Source organism: Corythoichthys intestinalis, chromosome 10, assembly GCF_030265065.1.
Source record: "Corythoichthys intestinalis isolate RoL2023-P3 chromosome 10, ASM3026506v1, whole genome shotgun sequence".
Classification (NCBI taxonomy): domain Eukaryota; kingdom Metazoa; phylum Chordata; class Actinopteri; order Syngnathiformes; family Syngnathidae; genus Corythoichthys; species Corythoichthys intestinalis.
Window position 1 is genome coordinate 40,657,461 of NC_080404.1, and position 17,423 is coordinate 40,674,883.

A 17,423-nucleotide genomic window follows, 5' to 3' on the forward strand; every position below is an offset into this window, starting at 1 on the left:
CATGAGTCGACGACGTAAACAACCGGCGGCCATCTTGCGTCGGAGAACTTCTCTGGCGGGAAACGCTGCAGCGGACGTAAATTGGGTACTTTTCGCCACTAAAATATTCTTAACTGGGTGAATTATTAACTATCGTCCACGCGGTTTGGTTTATTTGAAAGAAAAAAAAAACTATTAGCGTGGCTACGATTCAGGTTGAATTGTTGATCCAAAACTGAAATAGTTATAATTATTTTTAAGTATTAAAAAACTTTTCGTCTTGTTTTTTGGCAGCTGGCAAACAGCTTGTAGGTGCATTACCTCAGTTGAAAACGGAACAATCTAAATCTATTTCAAAGTGCATTCGCCGTTGACTGCAATATTAATTAATCGAATGGCCAGTCGCAAAATGGCGAGCAAGTGACGACAGCCGTCCCCGTTGGCTGACACTGACAGCGCGCAATAGACATCTAGCCTTATAGATGTAAAATCTATGGGAAGAATCTTGTGAATAGCACGTCAATGGTTGCCAAGTACGTCATACTCCATCCCCCATTTAATATTACAGTTCACCTTAAGGACATTGAATTAATTCGTATAATGTGATTAAAAATCGAAAATATATGAATTAAAGGTGTAACGAGTTCTGTTTGAAATAAATATACTCTCTGCAACACACATCTTCATGATTGTAATTGATTATAGTGAGCTATTGTTATCAAATATTTCAATTTCACTTACATATTAATTATGGGGATGTTCACGCTGTATGGGTGTGACCATAATATTGGGTCTAAATAGCAAAGCCTACTAAGGAAGACGCGTTCTATTGTACATGCTTGTAAAAGAGATTTTTTTAAATCTGGCAACCATTGCCGGCTAAAATTCCCGTATGTGCCACTGTGCTGCGTTCGCTGCACGTTAATAACGTGGGCTCATATTGTAGGGAAAATTTTGTCATTTGAAAAAGATACATGTTGTCCTCAACTTTGAAGTATTTGAAACAAATATAATGATTGCTGTGGTTACTAGTAGCAGATATATTTCAACAAAACCCCGCGATTCAAGTTCCTTTTGCAGATAAAATGACAAGAAAATGAATTTACTGTGAGTGTTGACTAGTTCAAGTACAATTATTGATAATGAAAATTGTCTATTTTATGTTATGTATTTGATGTTCTAGTTGTAATTACTGAATATAAATATTTCTTTTAAATAAAGAATTTAAAAAAACGTAAATAAATAAATAAATCTAGCATTGAACGCATCTTTAACGCTTAACCTGATTGGTCTACTAACACAGTCTGGTCTCCTGACCCGGAAGAAGGAAGAAATTCGCACAGAGAAGAAAAGTGGGGCAGCAGAGGTAATAGAAACAGGAATAAGTGACCAATTTCATCTACTTATGCACTTATTTCGAGTTTAACTTTTAAATCACTTTTAGGTTTCTTGGTTCAATAGTTACATCCTGGTCTGATTTGGCTTCTATGCCAGTCGCCGTTATTTTATTTGTGATTACTTTGGATTCTGCAGGTATGGAATATGGCATCGACTGAAACGCCGTCTATGTTAAGCGTTGGATTAATTGGTAAGTATTCTCAAACCAAAATGTTTATCGCGTTTTTTTTCATGGAAGATTAGCGATTTACGCAGAAAGTTTGTGCAGTAGAATCACATGATTGCAGTGTGAGGCAAATTGCAAACTAGTACACTGGAGGAAAAAAATGACAGTTTAAAAAAAAACACAATTTACTTTTTACTTTTGACAAGGAAACAAACTGCTAATGGAACAAGTAAAAATTCTCAATCAACTTTAATATCTTACCAATATTATACATTACTGCGTTATTAGGGATTGTATCTTGTATGATATATATACATTTATTTATAATACATTATATACTGCTAAAAAATTTAAGGAAACACTAACATGTTGTAGATCTGAATGAATGAAATATTTTTTATTAAATACTTTGTTCTTTCCATAGTTGAACGTGCTGACAACAAAGTCAGACAAAAATTATCCATGAAAATGAAATGTAACAACCCATGGAGGTCCGGATTTGGATTTATACTCAAAATGAAAGTGGAAAAACACACTACAGGCTGATCCAACTTTGTTGTAATGTTCTTTAAACAAGTCAAAATGAATCTTTAGTAGTGTGTTTGGCCTCTGCATGCTTGCATGACTTCCCTACAACGCCTGGGCATGCACCTGATGAGTTGGCAGATGTTCTCCTGAGGAATTTCCACCTAGATCTGGACCAGCACATCACTGAGTTCCTGGACAGTCGGAGGACCAACCTGTCGTCATGTAAGAGATTCCAGGAGACAGGTAGTTACTCCAGGAGAGCTGGGCAGGGCCGTAGAAGATCCCTAAACCTTCAGCAGGATCGGTAACCACTCTTTTGTTCAAGGAGGAATAGGATAAACACTGCCAGAACCCTACAAAATGACCTCTTGCAGGCCACTGGTGTGAATGTTTCTGACCAAACAATCAGAAATGGGCTCCATGAGGATGGTCTGAGGGCCTGACTTCCTGTAGAGAGCCCTGTGCTCACTGCCAATCACCGTAGAGCTTAAAAGGCATTTGCCGTATACCACCAGAATTTGCAATTATGCCACTGGCTCTGTGCTATTCACCGATGAAAGCAGGTTCATCCTGAGCACATGCGACAGACGTGAAAGGGTCCGGAGAGCCCATGGAGAATGTTATGCTGCCTGCAACATCATTCAGCATGACCGATATGGTGGTGGGTCAGTGATGGTCAGGAGAGGCATATACCTGGAAGGACAGGTTAGATGATGGCATCTTGACTGCTATTAGGTATCGGGATGAAATCCTCGGACTCATTGTCATAAGCTAAGCTTGTGCAGTGGGACCTGGGTTCCTCCTGGTCCACGACAATGCCCAACTTCATGTGGCTGTAATATGCAACAGTTCCTGAAGGAAGAAGGAATTGATAACATTGACTGGCCCCCATGTTCGCATGACCTAAATCCAATAGTACACCTCTGGGACATTGTGTTTTGGTCCATCTGGCAGAGCCAGGTTGCTCCTCAGACTGTCCGGAGCTCAGTGATGCCCTGTTCCAGATTTGGGAGGAGATTGCTTAGGACACCCTCCGTTGGCATGCCCAGGTGTTGTAGGGAGGTCATCCAGGTATTTGGAGGCCACACACACTACTGTGCCTCATTTTGACTTGTTTACATGAAAGTTGAATCAGCTTGTACGTAGTGTGTTTTTCCACTTTCATTTTGAGTATAACTCTAAATCCAGACCTCCATGGGTTGATACATTTGATTTTCATTAATAATTTTTGTGTGATTTTGTTGTCAGCACATTCAACTATGGAACGAACAAAGTATTTAATAAAAATATTTCATTCATTTATATCTACAATACGTTACGTTAGTGTTCCCTTTATTTTTTTGAGCTGTATATATACCGGTATGTTGGAAAACACAGACAAGGCTGAAAAAGCTGTTTCTGCTCTTGCACCCCTCTTTAAAATAAACTGCTGTATTTTAAGCCAAATGAACTGTTGAGTTTGATAGAACAATCTGGTTATATGCTGCCATAGCAGTTTCATGGGGCATTAAGCCCCCAAACTATTTCTAATTTGTCCGTTTTACCCTGGAGACCCCTGTTTACAGACGTCGCGCAACCGCTTTTGTTTTAACCCAGCCATAAAAAGAAGCTAAGTAATTATATGTATTATTTGAAATGTCTTTCATTTTTAGCTTAGAATCATTAATTGATGTCCAATATTTAGTTTAAAAAACGACTTTAAAAAATTATTCACTTACAAATTTTAAACTTTTAAACAAATTACGTCACAATGAAAAAAATAGTGTCACTAATTAAGTAATGGAGAAAGCTATCGCTTAATTGTAGTTTTTTTTTTTTTGTTACTGTCGCATTTTCCCCGATATTTTAGATGATAATCGATCGAAACTAAGAAAAATTGAAGAAAAAAAAAGTTTAAAAGGGTAAATATATGAAAAAGACAATCTCGACCACTCCTTGATGTCTGCGATTTCTGCATCGCGACCCTTTGTGTCTTGACCCTCGGTATACATACTACATGGAGTTTTTGGATCGAAACAAGGTAAGTATGCGATAATATCTAGTTAAAATCATGGCGCCTTTAATTCTGCTCTCTCATGCTCTCACCAACAGTTAGGGTTTCGCTGTTTAAATTTTTTTCATTTACTTTTTTTGAATGCCCTCCTGTTCAAAAATTTTCTTCCCCCGGAAAATTGAAATTTTGAGCTTTCCAATGATGTATCACACATGCATATAGGACAGTTTTGAAATGTGGCCAAATTGGGGGTCTCAGAGTGGAACTTTAAGTCAGTGTTTTCCGCCATAAATATATACACTGCTCACATTAATTAAAGGAACACTTTGTTCCTTTAATTTTTGTGAGCAGACACATTCTTGGTAAAACTTTTAATTTTGGAAGTGTGCAAAGAAGAGCGATTTATTCAAAATGTAATTTTGTCCTCAGAAAAAGATGTGAACGGGGACACTCTATGGGTTTGGTGCTATCCTGCAGTGAGCTCAGAACTTAGACAAGTCCTGCTCACCAAATGCTGTTTGACACAGAGCAACGAAGAGTTTCACACATTTGTGTTTGGCCAGTTCTGTCGTACATGGTATTACATCAGCGCACTGGAGGTACAAGAGCCTACAGCTCTAACCAAGGTACCAAGTTCATTCCTAATAATGGTACATAAGTTGCTGCTCTCAAATGTATACTTTGACTTGTGTTTTCTCATGTCTAGGTCACTCATTTGTCAGTAGTGGTTACAGCAAAAGACTTCAACCCTGAGAAATATGCTGCACTCAATCGAATACTGTGCAGGTACATTACATTACACCGATGTTATTCAGTTGAACTAATTCCATAATTTGAGAGGATTTTTGGTTTATTATTCAGGATGTACATAAAACATGGCAGTCCTGTGAAAATGATGGAGGTTTACATTGCTGTCCTGACCAAAGGTATTTGTCAGAGTGAAGAGAATGGCTCATTTTTAATCAAGGACTACGATGTTCGGAAGGCGTTTCTGGCAGGATCCATTAAAGGTAAAGATGTAATATGACTTCCGCTTGATTACAGAATCTGGGCAACACGTGATTTCAATTGTAAGTGATATAGTGTTTTGAATCAGACGTGGTATCGCAGTTTGGCATGGAAACGATTATCCTGTACACTGCTGTTATGCTGAAAAAGCGGATTGCTGTCTACCACCCTCGAATTGAAGCCTTGTTGGAATTCACAAGGTAAGCGTAACAATATTTACTGTATCATTTGAGTATTTGCTTGTAATAATGGCCTTGGTAGTTTGAGGTGTGCTTACTAACTGTTAACCTCGCTGTCTCATAGAGCACTTCCTACTCTAGCGTGGCACAGGAAAGACTGGTCTATCCTGCATCCATACGTGCACCTCAATGAACGTGAACTAGAGCATCTCAGTAAATGCCCAGGTAAAAAAAAAAAGTTGCTTTCTTGTAGGGCCGCAGCTGTCGATTATTTTAGTAGCCGATTAATCGATGAACTAGTTAGTTCGAATAATCGAGTAATCGGATAAGGAACATGAAAAATTGAAATACCTGAGCTGAGCCTCAAACGATATAAAAAATAAATGAGGATCTATGTACAACAAAAGAACAATTGGCTAACTTGCGTAGCAAAAGTTTGCTAGCTTAAATGCTATAATATGCTAACTTTTTTTCTTTTTTTTTTAACAATGCTTTTAACAAATGGTTCAGACTCATATTCCCACAAAAATGGCTAAATATGCCTATTAGGGCTGCAGCTATCAAATATTTTAGTAATCGACTGGAAATTCTATCGATTAATCGAGTAATCGGATAAAACAAATACATTTTTAGGTGAAGAGCAATTATAAATATACATGAGAAAACAATACATTTCATCTAATCTTGAACCATTTTCAGTCAATCAATGTCTTTATTTTCGATGTATATTGTTGAAAACAGCCAACAATTGCATCTCAGATGTAACTAGAACCAAAAAAAAGACTAATTCACTGCTTAACTCAAAAAACTTTTAGATCTTATTTAAAAAAAAATTATGTTTATATATCTTACCTAAAAATGCTGTTAGGCTTGATAACACACATCACTTAAAATTTAGGATTTTTTCCCACGTGTTTCAATTGAAATTCTATTTGTGTCAAGCCATTTTTAAGTTCTAGTTAAGTTTTAAGTTAGTCTAAACTGTAAATCCTGATAGGATTTTGAGTTTTTGCAGTGTTCAAAATAAATGTATGATACAGGCTGTATTGGAGCACATTAGGGACCAGTGCTACTTGTTGTTTTATCCTGCAAAGACTACTGAGCTAAAATGGATAGTTAGCATTATTAAGTTTTTATTTTACAACCTCATCACTCCACAATGCTATGTTATGTTAAACCCTGTATGTAAGACACGTTAGCCACGCATCGACAGTGGTCATAATTAATAGAAACCTAGCCCTCCGCAGGGCTAACGTTACGTGAGCTAGTAGTGACAGTAACGTTAATCTTATTTATTAGCGCTTAGCGCTCTTTATTAGCGCTTAGCGCTCTACTGCTTAAGATAGCGGCTGTTTACCAACGCTGCCCAGACGCGGCCGAGTCTGTCATGCGCATCTAGTTCAACATACATGTGATCTCTATGAGACGCATCAGACGCTACCTGCTACCAACATAGCATCGTGCGGGCTAGTATTTAGCAAAGTCGGCGTCATTTGTAGCGGCTGTCGGCTGCAGTAAGTTTTATTTTGTTTTTTTTCCCCCTTCCTCCTCTCCGCACGTGACATCAGCGCGTTGTCCCGCATTAAAAGTAGTCCGAGCAAAACGTGATGCTTAGAGCTGTCAAAATAAACGATTACTCGAGGTGAATAAAATTACCCGGATCAGTTTTTAAACTCGAGTTATTTGAGTTGCTCGAGTATTCTTTTCAGCTCTAATGCCTATAAACTAAATTACAAATGCATTAAAAAAACATTAGCCCAAACAAAAACTTAGCTTATGTTGGTCTTAACAGGGAGCAGTTGGATTCAGCCATGTGAAATGAGGCAGACTGGAGGGCAGTGTATCCACCCTAATCAATAAAACTAAATGCAAACACTTTTCAAAATAAACCTTTACAATGCCACTTTAATTAAATGAATACTCGAAGCAACAAAATTTAATTTCAATATTTTTTTCTAATCGAATACTCGAGTTAATCGATTAATCGTTTAAGCACTACTTTCTTGTTTGTTTACAGGTGAGTAGATTAAGCGATATACAGTTGTGGTCAAAAGTTTATACACTTGTGAAGAACATAATGTCATGGCTCTTTTGAGTTTCCAGTTATTTCTACAACTCTGATTTTTCTCCGATAGAGTGATTGGAACTGATACTTCTTTGTGACAAAAAGCATTCATGAAGTTTGGTTCTTTTATGATTTTATTATGGGTTAACAGAAAAAGTGATCAAATCTGCTGGGTCAAAAATATACATACAGCAACACGAATTAGAAATTTCTTGTGAGTGATTATTGACTTGAACAAGTCAGGAAAGTCACTTGGAGCCATTTCAAAGCAGCTGCAGGTCCCAAGAGCAACAGTGGAAACAATTGTTTGTAAGTATAAAGTGCATGGCACTGTTTTGTCACTGCCACGATCAGGAAGAAAACGCAAGCTATCACCTGCTGCTGAGAGAAAATTGGTCAGGAGGGTGAAGATTCAACCGAGAATCACCAAAAAGCAGATCTGCCAAGAATTAGAAGCTGCTGGAACACAGGTGTCAGTGTCCACAGTCAAGCGTGTTTTGCATCTCCATGGACTGAGAGGCTGCCGTGCAAGAAGGAAGCCCTTGCTCCAAAAGCGGCACCTTAAGGCTCGACTGAAGTTTGCTGCTGATCACATGGACAAAGATAAGACCTTCTGGAGGAAAGTTCTGTGGTCAGACGAAACAAAAATCGAGCTGTTTGGCCACAATGCCCAGCAATATGTTTGGAGGAGAAAAGGTGAGGCCTTTAACCCCAGGTACACCATGCCTACCGTCTAGCACGGTGGTGGTAGTATTATGCTGTGGGGCTGTTTTGCTGCCAATGGAACTGGTGCTTTACAGAGAGTAAATGGGATAATGAAGAAGGAGGATTACCTTCAAATTCTTCAAGATAACCTAAAGTCATCAGCCCGAAGATTGGGTCTTGGGCGCAGTTGGGTGTTCCAACAGGACAATGATCCCAAACACACATCAAAAGTGGTAATGGAATGGCTAAATCAGGCTGGAATTAAGGTTTTCGAATGGCCTTCCCAAAGTCCTGACTTAAACTCCATTGAGAACTTGTGGACAATGCTGAAGAAACAAGTCCATGTCAGAAAGCCATCAAATTTAACTGAACTGCACCAATTCTGTCAAGAGGAGTGGTCAAAGATTCAACTAGAACCTTGCCAGAAGCTTGTGGATGGCTACCAAAAGCGCCTAATTGAAGTGAAAATGGCCAAGGGACATGTTACCAAATATTAGCGCTGCTGTATGTATATTTTTGACCCAGCAGATTTGATCACTTTTTTCTGTTCACCCATAATACAGTCATAAAAGAACCAAACTTCATGAATATTTTTTTGTGACAAAGAAGTATCCGTTCCAATCACTCTATCAGAGAAAAATCAGAGTTGTAGAAATAACTGGAAACTCAAGAGAGCCATGACATTATGTTCTTCACAAGTGTATGTAAACTTTTGACCACAACTGTACATCGATCCCTGGCCAATTCGCGCTTCTAAATTTTTAATTCCAGGTATTTGCAGGGTTTTAAAAAGTGTTTAAGAAAATTATAATAGAAATGAAGCGCGAGCGAGAACGTTTCGCAGTAAAACATACTGTACATGACTCAGGGGCATTGTACATACCCACGGGCATTCATCTGAGGCACGTGATTGGTTCCTGGTGCTAGATTGACACATACAAAACTAGGGGTGTGACAAAATATCGAAATGTTGATATATCGTGATACTTTGTATCCCAAAAGGTTATCGATATGCTCCTGCCAAGAATCGAGATATCATTTTAAAAAGGTGTCAGTGTTAAAAAACAAAAAAAAAAGAACCAACAAGTTGCTACCAAAATCTTCCACCATAATAGTGTCTCAATTAACTCTAAGGCTGCATTGCAACAAGTTGCTACCAAAATCTTCCAACATAATAGTGTCTCAATTAACTCAAAGGCTGCATTGACGGTGCTCGACGCCCAATCCATTTAGACTGGGAATGTTTGTTCATTCGAAACCAGAGCATTCACAGTCATTCCGTCTGATTTTCTGGGCATTTACAGGTCACTTGCTGTTAATTTTAGGGCATTTACAGGTCATTTCCTGTTGAGTTTGAGTCACTGCCTATTCATTTGGGTGATTCCCAGCTCACTTCCTGTTCTGTAATTCAAAATAAACAGGAAGTGACCCATGAAATACCCCAAAATCAACAGGAAGTAACTGAAAATCAATAGGTAAATGACCTTAAATGGCCCAAAATTACCTCCTTGCCCGGCATTGGCTGTCACTGACGGCCATAGACGTTCAATCCGTATGAAGTGGGAGGGATGGCAGCGAATGAACGAATGTTCATTCGCTGCCACCCTCCCGGTTCAAATGGATTGGACGTCTACTAGTGATAAACTCATTCCAATTCACAGCAGAAGCTTGTTTTTCTGTTTTATTAGTTTGTAGAATATCCTAGAATGATTTCCTGACCAATGTATCAATAGTAGTTGTATCGTCAGCTCATCGTTATCTTGAGCTTTGTATCGCAAATCGTATCGTATCGTGAGGTAACGAGGTTCCCACGCCTATACAAAACCAATGACCACCATCGAAGCCACCCCTGCTATGAAAGACACGACGAGACCGCCAATTAGAGTGACTTTATTCCGTGAGCTGATTGGCTGCGCACATCTTAACTTCGTCCAGCCCCCCCCCCCCCCCCCCCGCCCCCCTTTAAAAATTGTTTTTTTTTTTTTAAATCTAGTCTTACAGAAGTATTTCAAAAACACCTAAAGGTTCATTTTAGCAGGACTTTTCAGTATTAGTACAAGCTTTTGAGAGCACTCAAAAAACCTCCACTACATCCGGGGGAATTTCAACCTTTTTTTTTTTTTTTTTTACCCAAAAATGGGGCACGCTATCTTGCCAAATTCAACTTGGACTATTTTTACCCGCTTTTAGAGCACCCAAAGCCCGCTATACAAACCTCCAACACCTCCCAGGGAAATGTCAACAACTTTTACCTGCAAATGGAGCACTACCAAACACCTTCACGACCTGCGAGGGGATATTAAATAGGGGTGGGAACCTCATGGTACCTCACGATACGTTACGATTTGCGACCCAAAGCTCACGATTGGTCAGGAAAACATTCTAGGATACTCAACAAAACAAGTAATAAACAGAAAAACAAGCTATTTTTATCCTTCTGCCAATCCATTTGAACTGGGAGGGTGGCAGCGGATGAACCCCTCCTACTTCAGATGGGCCCATCCCACTTCTATTTCCGTCAGTGGCAGCCAATGCCAGGCAACGAGGTAATATTGGCCCATTTCAGGTCATCACCTGTTGATTTTCAGTCACTTCCTGTTGATTTTGGGGCATTTCAGTGTCACTTCCTGCTGATCGTGGGGCATTTTATGGGTCACTTCCTATTGATTTTGGGTTACAGAACTGAAATCTCCCAAATGATTAGGAGTGACTCAAACTCAACAGGAAGTGAACTGACCTGTAAATGTCCCGAAAATCGGAACGCAACTGTGAATGCTCTGGTTTCGATTGAACAAACGTTAATTCGCCCTTCCTTGTCTTAATGGATTGGGCATCAAGTGCCGTCAGTGGCAGCCATAAGGTTAACTGAGACACTATTATGGTGGAAGAATTTGGTAGCCACTTGTTGGTTCTAGAGCCGTCCCGACTAGACGACATTGTGGATGTGGTCGATGACGTGAATGCGTCAACGAGCACAACATTCGATCAATGGTTAAAGGCGAGGTAAAATGTGTATACGTCACTTGCCACGTTTACATGGAGACAAATATTCCAATTACAATCGGAATATTTTTTCAAACCGAATAAATGTGTTCCATATAAACACCTCATTCGGAATGAACAGGCCCAAACCGAATGGAATTTCATTCCGATTCACAGGGGTGGAATATTCCTTTTCCCAAACCGATTAGAAGTAAAATTATATCATGTAAACAGGGAAGCGGAATGGTGTCTGGTTGCGTTCTTTCTGCGCATGCTCCGTACTGAGTTGGTGACGTAAGTAACGTCACTTGCAACATGGCTTCCAAGCACACGCACAGCGCACCCACACAACTTTTTAAATGAACGGCGTGTCATTCTGAAGTTTTGTTTCCACTCGAAAAGTTAAAACAGCAGCTGATCTGACGATCGATCTCCATGTTTTGCAACGTGACGCTTTGTTTTGATTAATCTGCGCATGTCAGACGGCAGTTGTCAAACGTCCTTTCGGATTAAAGGCAGACACATGTAAACGCTGGATCGGAATAGATGAAGTGACATGTTAACAGCTGATGTGAAATTTCCATTCGGAATGATTTGAATCGGTATGAATAAAAGTCAGCATGTAAACGTGGCTACTGTTGTGTGCAGTCTCTACAATGCTGAGCTTGCATACCACGACAGCAAGTCGGCCATGAATGAAAACCTGAAGCTCAGGTTTAATTATATAATTATTTATTATTATTTTATTATACCCAGGTATAATTTTCTGAAGACAACAAGCTGGCAGATTATAAATCCATATAACAATTTTTTTCAGTGAAGTTGCCTTTATGTGTGTTTGACAATGGAGTATTAGGGGCTGATGTAGCTGAACAAGCAGCTTTGTACTTTACGTAGCGTGTTGCCGCCTCCGTTAAAATTACAAATAAGGCAATCCTTATTATTTTGCTTCATCGACATCAAATTTTAATCAAGAAGTATTTAAACTAATTCTTGTCGTAGCTCCCAGCTAAGGTACATGTACAGTGCCTTGCAAAAGTATTCGGCCCCCTTGAATCTTGCAACCTTTTGCCACATTTCAGGCTTCAAACATAAAGATATGAAATTTAATTTTTTTGTCAAGAATCAACAACAAGTGGGACACAATCGTGAAGTGGAACAACATTTATTGGATAATTTAAACTTTTTTAACAAATAAAAAACTGAAAAGTGGGGCGTGCAATATTATTCAGCCCCCTTGCGTTAATACTTTGTAGCGCCACCTTTTGCTCCAATTACAGCTGCAAGTTGCTTGGGGTATGTTTCTATCAGTTTTGCACATCGAGAGACTGACATTCTTGCCCATTCTTCCTTGCAAAACAGCTCGAGCTCAGTGAGGTTGGAAGGAGAGTGTTTGTGAACAGCAGTCTTCAGCTCTTTCCACAGATTCTCCATTGGATTCAGGTCTGGACTTTGACTTGGCCATTCTAACACCTGGATACGTTTATTTTTGAACAATTCCATTGTAGATTTGGCTTTATGTTTTGGATCATTGTCCTGTTGGAAGATAAATCTCCGTACCAGTCTCAGGTCTTGTGCAGATACCAACAGGTTTTCTTCCAGAATGTTCCTGTATTTGGCTGCATCCATCTTCCGTCAATTTTAACCATCTTCCCTGTCCCTGCTGAAGAAAAGCAGGCCCAAACCATGACGCTGCCACCACCATGTTTGACAGTGGGGATGGTGTGTTCAGGGTGATGAGCTGTGTTGCTTTTACGCCAAACATATCGTTTTGCATTGTGGCCAAAAAGTTCCATTTTGGTTTCATCTGACCAGAGCACCTTCTTCCACATGTTTGGTGTGTCTCCCAGAAGGCTTGTGGCAAACTTTAAACGAGACTTTTTATGGATATCTTTGAGAAATGGCTTTCTTCTTGCCACTCTTCCATAAAGGCCAGATTTGTGCAGTGTACGACTGATTGTTGTCCTATGGACAGACTCTCCCACCTCAGCTGTAGATCTCTGCAGTTCATCCAGAGTGATCATGGGCCTCTTGGCTGCATCTCTGATCAGTTTTCTCCTTGTTTGAGAAGAAAGTTTGGAAGGACGGCCAGATCTTGGTAGATTTGCAGTGGTCTGATGCTCCTTCCATTTCAACATGATGGCTTGCACAGTGCTCCTTGAGATGTTTAAAGCTTGGGAAATCTTTTTGTATCCAAATCCGGCTTTAAACTTCTCCACAACAGTATCTCGGACCTGCCTGGTGTGTTCCTTGGTTTTCATAATGCTCTCTGCACTTTAAACAGAACCCTGAGACTATCACAGAGCAGGTGCATTTATACGGAGACTTGATTACACACAGGCGGATTCTATTTATCATCATCGGTCATTTAGGACAACATTGGATCATTCAGAGATCCTCACTGAACTTCTGGAGTGAGTTTGCTGCACTGAAAGTAAAGGGGCCGAATAATATTGCACGCCTCACTTTTCAGTTTTTTGTTAAAAAAAAGTTTAAATTATCCAATAAATGTTGTTCCACTTCACGATTGTGTCCCACTTGTTGATTCTTGACAAAAAAATTAAATTTCATATCTTTATGTTTGAAGCCTGAAATGTGGCGAAAGGTTGCAAGATTCAAGGGGGCCGAATACTTTTGCAAGGCACTGTACATATGTAAAGTGTGTAGCGGCTCACAGCTACATTACCCCTACATTATGATGGTTTTTTAATAGCAATACTACGACTTTAATCTCGTAGTCATTATTTTTTTATTTGGCCCTAATACTCCGTCGTACCGTCGTATCAACATGCATCAAGTTTTTTTTCACGTACTTCACTCCAGTGATGCATGACATTTATTTATCTACTCTGCTGGTGCTCACTCTGATGCTGAGAATATAGATGTAACACAAAAAGAGAAAGTAAGAATTGTTTTGAATCCTGTTTGAAAAGAAATCTGTGTTCTGAATCTGTTTACATTCCATTCTTTTGCAGTAGTTAATGCCATCAGCATTTGACCTCATTGTTTGTCATTTATTATTGTGTTTATTTGTACTTTAATAAAGAATTTAAGTGATCCAAAATGTTTTTGTGAATGAATAATCATCAACAAAAATTTAATTGCAAGATTAGTTAAAATTAATAAAATTAGACTAGTCGACTAATTGTTAAAAAAAGTGCAGACTAATCAGGAGAAAAATAATCGTTTGGGACAGCCCTAGTTGGTTTTTATTTATTTTTATCGAGAACCTTTTGGGTTAGGATGCAAAATATCCCGATGTATCACCATTTGAATATTTTGTCACACCCCTAATATTAAGCGGTACTTTTCTCCATTTTTACCTACTTTGACAGCACCCAAAGCTACAAACCTCTATCATCTCTAGGGGAATTTTAACTTTTTTTTTTTTACCTGCAAATGAAGCATCATCTCCCCGCTACATGCTCGTGAGTGAACCGCCACGACATCCAGGAGGTGTGCTAAGTTCCCCCCCACGCATCACAGTGTGACTGTATAAGGACAGTACTTACTGTAAATAGATTTAAATAACGTACATTACAGTATATGTGGAGTATACAATCTGTAAAAATACTGTTTACTTCGATCTTTGTTAAAAAAAAAAAAAAAAAATTGGGGGAGGGCCTTGGGGAGCAAATCCTACTTCAGTTTTTCACTTTTCGTGGGGTGGGGGTGGGGTTATGGTCCCCATTAACCACGAAAAACGTGGGATTACTGTACCCTCAAATAAATAGCCAGCTAATAAACAGTCATTTGATAATACAAACTCAATTTTGTGGAGATGAATTCATCAGATAATCCATTGGATTATAAAATTACTATATATATATACTTATACATACAGTATAGAACCGAATCTTTTTTTTCTTTTCTTAAAAAGTCCTAAAATCATTCTTCTTATGTTTTTTTACTGTCTTAAAAATATATTTGGAAATAAAGTTGCCGAGAAAACAGCAAAGACTACTGTAAAACAACATGTAATCTTCAGGATAGTTCATTTTTTAAAGGTTGTTTTTCTTGTGGCAAACGTAAAATCGGCTTTCTCCTTTTGTAATCTTTCCCCCCAGATTTTTTTAAAAAAAGGTAAATTCAACAACAACAAAAAATAGAAAAAGTAAATCTAGCTACAGGGAATTATAAAAGTGTTGCAGTGGTCTCAACCCGATAATCTTTATTTACTCGTGGTATTGGATATCAGTTATTTATGTGCAAGTTTTTTTTCCTTTAGGGTATATAGCAGGATTTGTTGATCCAGAGGTGAACAACAGAACGGACCTTTTTGATGTGAATGTGAACCTTCCAGAAAGTGCCATCACTGTGTCACAGAGTGCTAAAGGTGCTGTATACTTTTAGTAAAGGACATCATACTAGCACTGAGAAATACTAACAATAATGTTATGTTCCAACACAGAGAGTATGATGATGGGGAAGTTACACAAGGAAGTCGGCCATTTAATTGTCCAGTCTGCAGAAGATACAGAGCGGTCAGATGGTCAAGTCATTAAGGTGAGAATTTTTTAGATATTAGGAATGTGACTCCTTTACCTCCCCAAATCTGACGCAGGAATTCTCAATTGCAGGACATTTCTTTGAAGACCAAACAGATTCTTACTCATTTGGGGTCATTGGCCGATCAGTGCGAAGGCTCTAAAATTACTCTGGAACATTTAAGGCAGCAACATTTCCCTTCAGCAACGGAAAACTTCCTGTTTCATCTAGCAGCTGCAGAGCAGATTTTACGAATATAAGTCAGAAGATTTTACAGGTTTTCTGATTTTGCTCAACAGGTTGAGCCTTTGGGTACGTATGTCTGCTGCTTCAGCAAGTGTTGATTTTAACAAAAGTATGCCAAATGTGGCTTTTAATATTGTAAAAGTTTTCTTACTGACCTCAAATTTACACATGGAATACATTTACTTGGTATTAACATTGATGCATAGGATGGCATCTATAAACCTTTTGAAAAGTCGCCTTTTTAAATATACAATGTTTGGTTGCCATATAGTAATGGCAATACTTTTACAACCATTTTAAACCAAGTCAGATTTGTTTAAACAAGTGTTTGATTTCAAATGATCTACTTGAGGGATGAATCCATACCTACGGATACATTGTCCGTCTGTTCAGGTTGATATTAATAAATAGCTGCAGTGTGGTGTACATTTCAGAATAAAATTTATTGGCATTTATGTTAGACAAACAAAGAATACAGAACCGGTTAGCCATGTAAGGATAGAAGGGTGGTTTTGTGCCGTAGTATTTTATTTCTGAGTACAGTGCATGGAATTCACCTTGTAAAATTAAGAAGTATATGTATTCAAACATACTGTATGTTTTAGGAATGCTCCAAAACTGTACTAATAAAATGGTTTAAAAAAATGCTCTTCTTATTCATTTTGTTCATTTAGAAAAAAAAAAAAAACTTTTCATGCATGAATTGATTCCCCCCCATGCTGTAGTAAAATGCAAACACATATTCCCACAAAACAGCTAAATATACACTAGCTATATTACGAATGCATTAAAAACCATTAGCTCAAACAAAAACTTAAGTTGGTCTTAACAGGGAGCAGCTGGATTCAGTCATGTGAAATGAGTTATTTCAAATTCACTGTTGCCACTAGACGGCAGTGTATCATCCAAATCAATAAAACTAAATGCAAACACTTTCAAAACAAACCATTACAACGCCCCTTTAATTAAACGAATATGGGAAGCAGCAAAATTTTAATTCAAATGTTTTTTCTAATCGAATTAGTCAAGTTTATCGATTAATCCTTGCAGCACTAATATCTTGAGATGTGCAATGAAGAAATGTCTTTTTTTTTTTTTTTTCCCCAAAAAGTGCTTTATCTAGTTTTAAATAAAATTTTTAAAAATGGTAATGAAGTGGGGGTGGGGGTGGGGGAGGGGGGTGAAAACAGAAGTGTGGCTCATGTGTAATTTGTTCTATGGATTATATTTATTTTGTACCTTGGTTTATAAATTCCTTGTGACCTGTCATAGCTTAACTCGAACTAGATTTGACATCTAGTGCCGTCAATGGCAGCCAATGAGTTAAGAGACCAACTTTGATGTATTACCACATAATGCCTAAAAAGGCAGTATTTTTCTATTCAGTCTACATTTTTTTCCAAACCTATTAACTTCATTTATATTGAAATGTTGCTCAAAGCCCTCGATGGTAGTACAACTCTCCTTCGGTCATCTTGACCTGTACTTCTTCCTCAACATTTTCTTTCCTTATCTGGAAAACAAGGTCATTCTGAGATGAGCTCATGTTGGTAAATTCAGCCAACATCCTGTCCAGTATCTTACCATCCCTAATTGAGGGAAAAGACTGAGTGAAAGTGGGATCATCAAACCGAAAACATATAAAACACTTATGTGCTGGGTAGGAGCAACCAACAAAGTATTCTT

At 38.5% G+C, this 17,423-nt stretch overlaps 1 protein-coding gene across 1 annotated transcript; it reads left to right on the forward strand.

Annotated features, from left to right (window-relative positions):
- The first annotated feature begins 19 nt into the window (after positions 1-19).
- Positions 20-16,376, forward strand: dennd10 (DENN domain containing 10). The gene is made up of 11 exons (XM_057847953.1): positions 20-85; positions 1,283-1,345; positions 1,513-1,567; positions 4,494-4,690; positions 4,771-4,850; positions 4,926-5,074; positions 5,161-5,272; positions 5,376-5,476; positions 15,232-15,339; positions 15,415-15,509; positions 15,584-16,376. The coding sequence occupies exons 3-11, from the start codon at positions 1,522-1,524 to the stop codon at positions 15,749-15,751; spliced, it is 1,056 nt and encodes a 351-aa protein (XP_057703936.1). The 5' UTR covers positions 20-85; positions 1,283-1,345; positions 1,513-1,521; the 3' UTR covers positions 15,752-16,376.
- Positions 16,377-17,423: the final 1,047 nt, after the last annotated feature.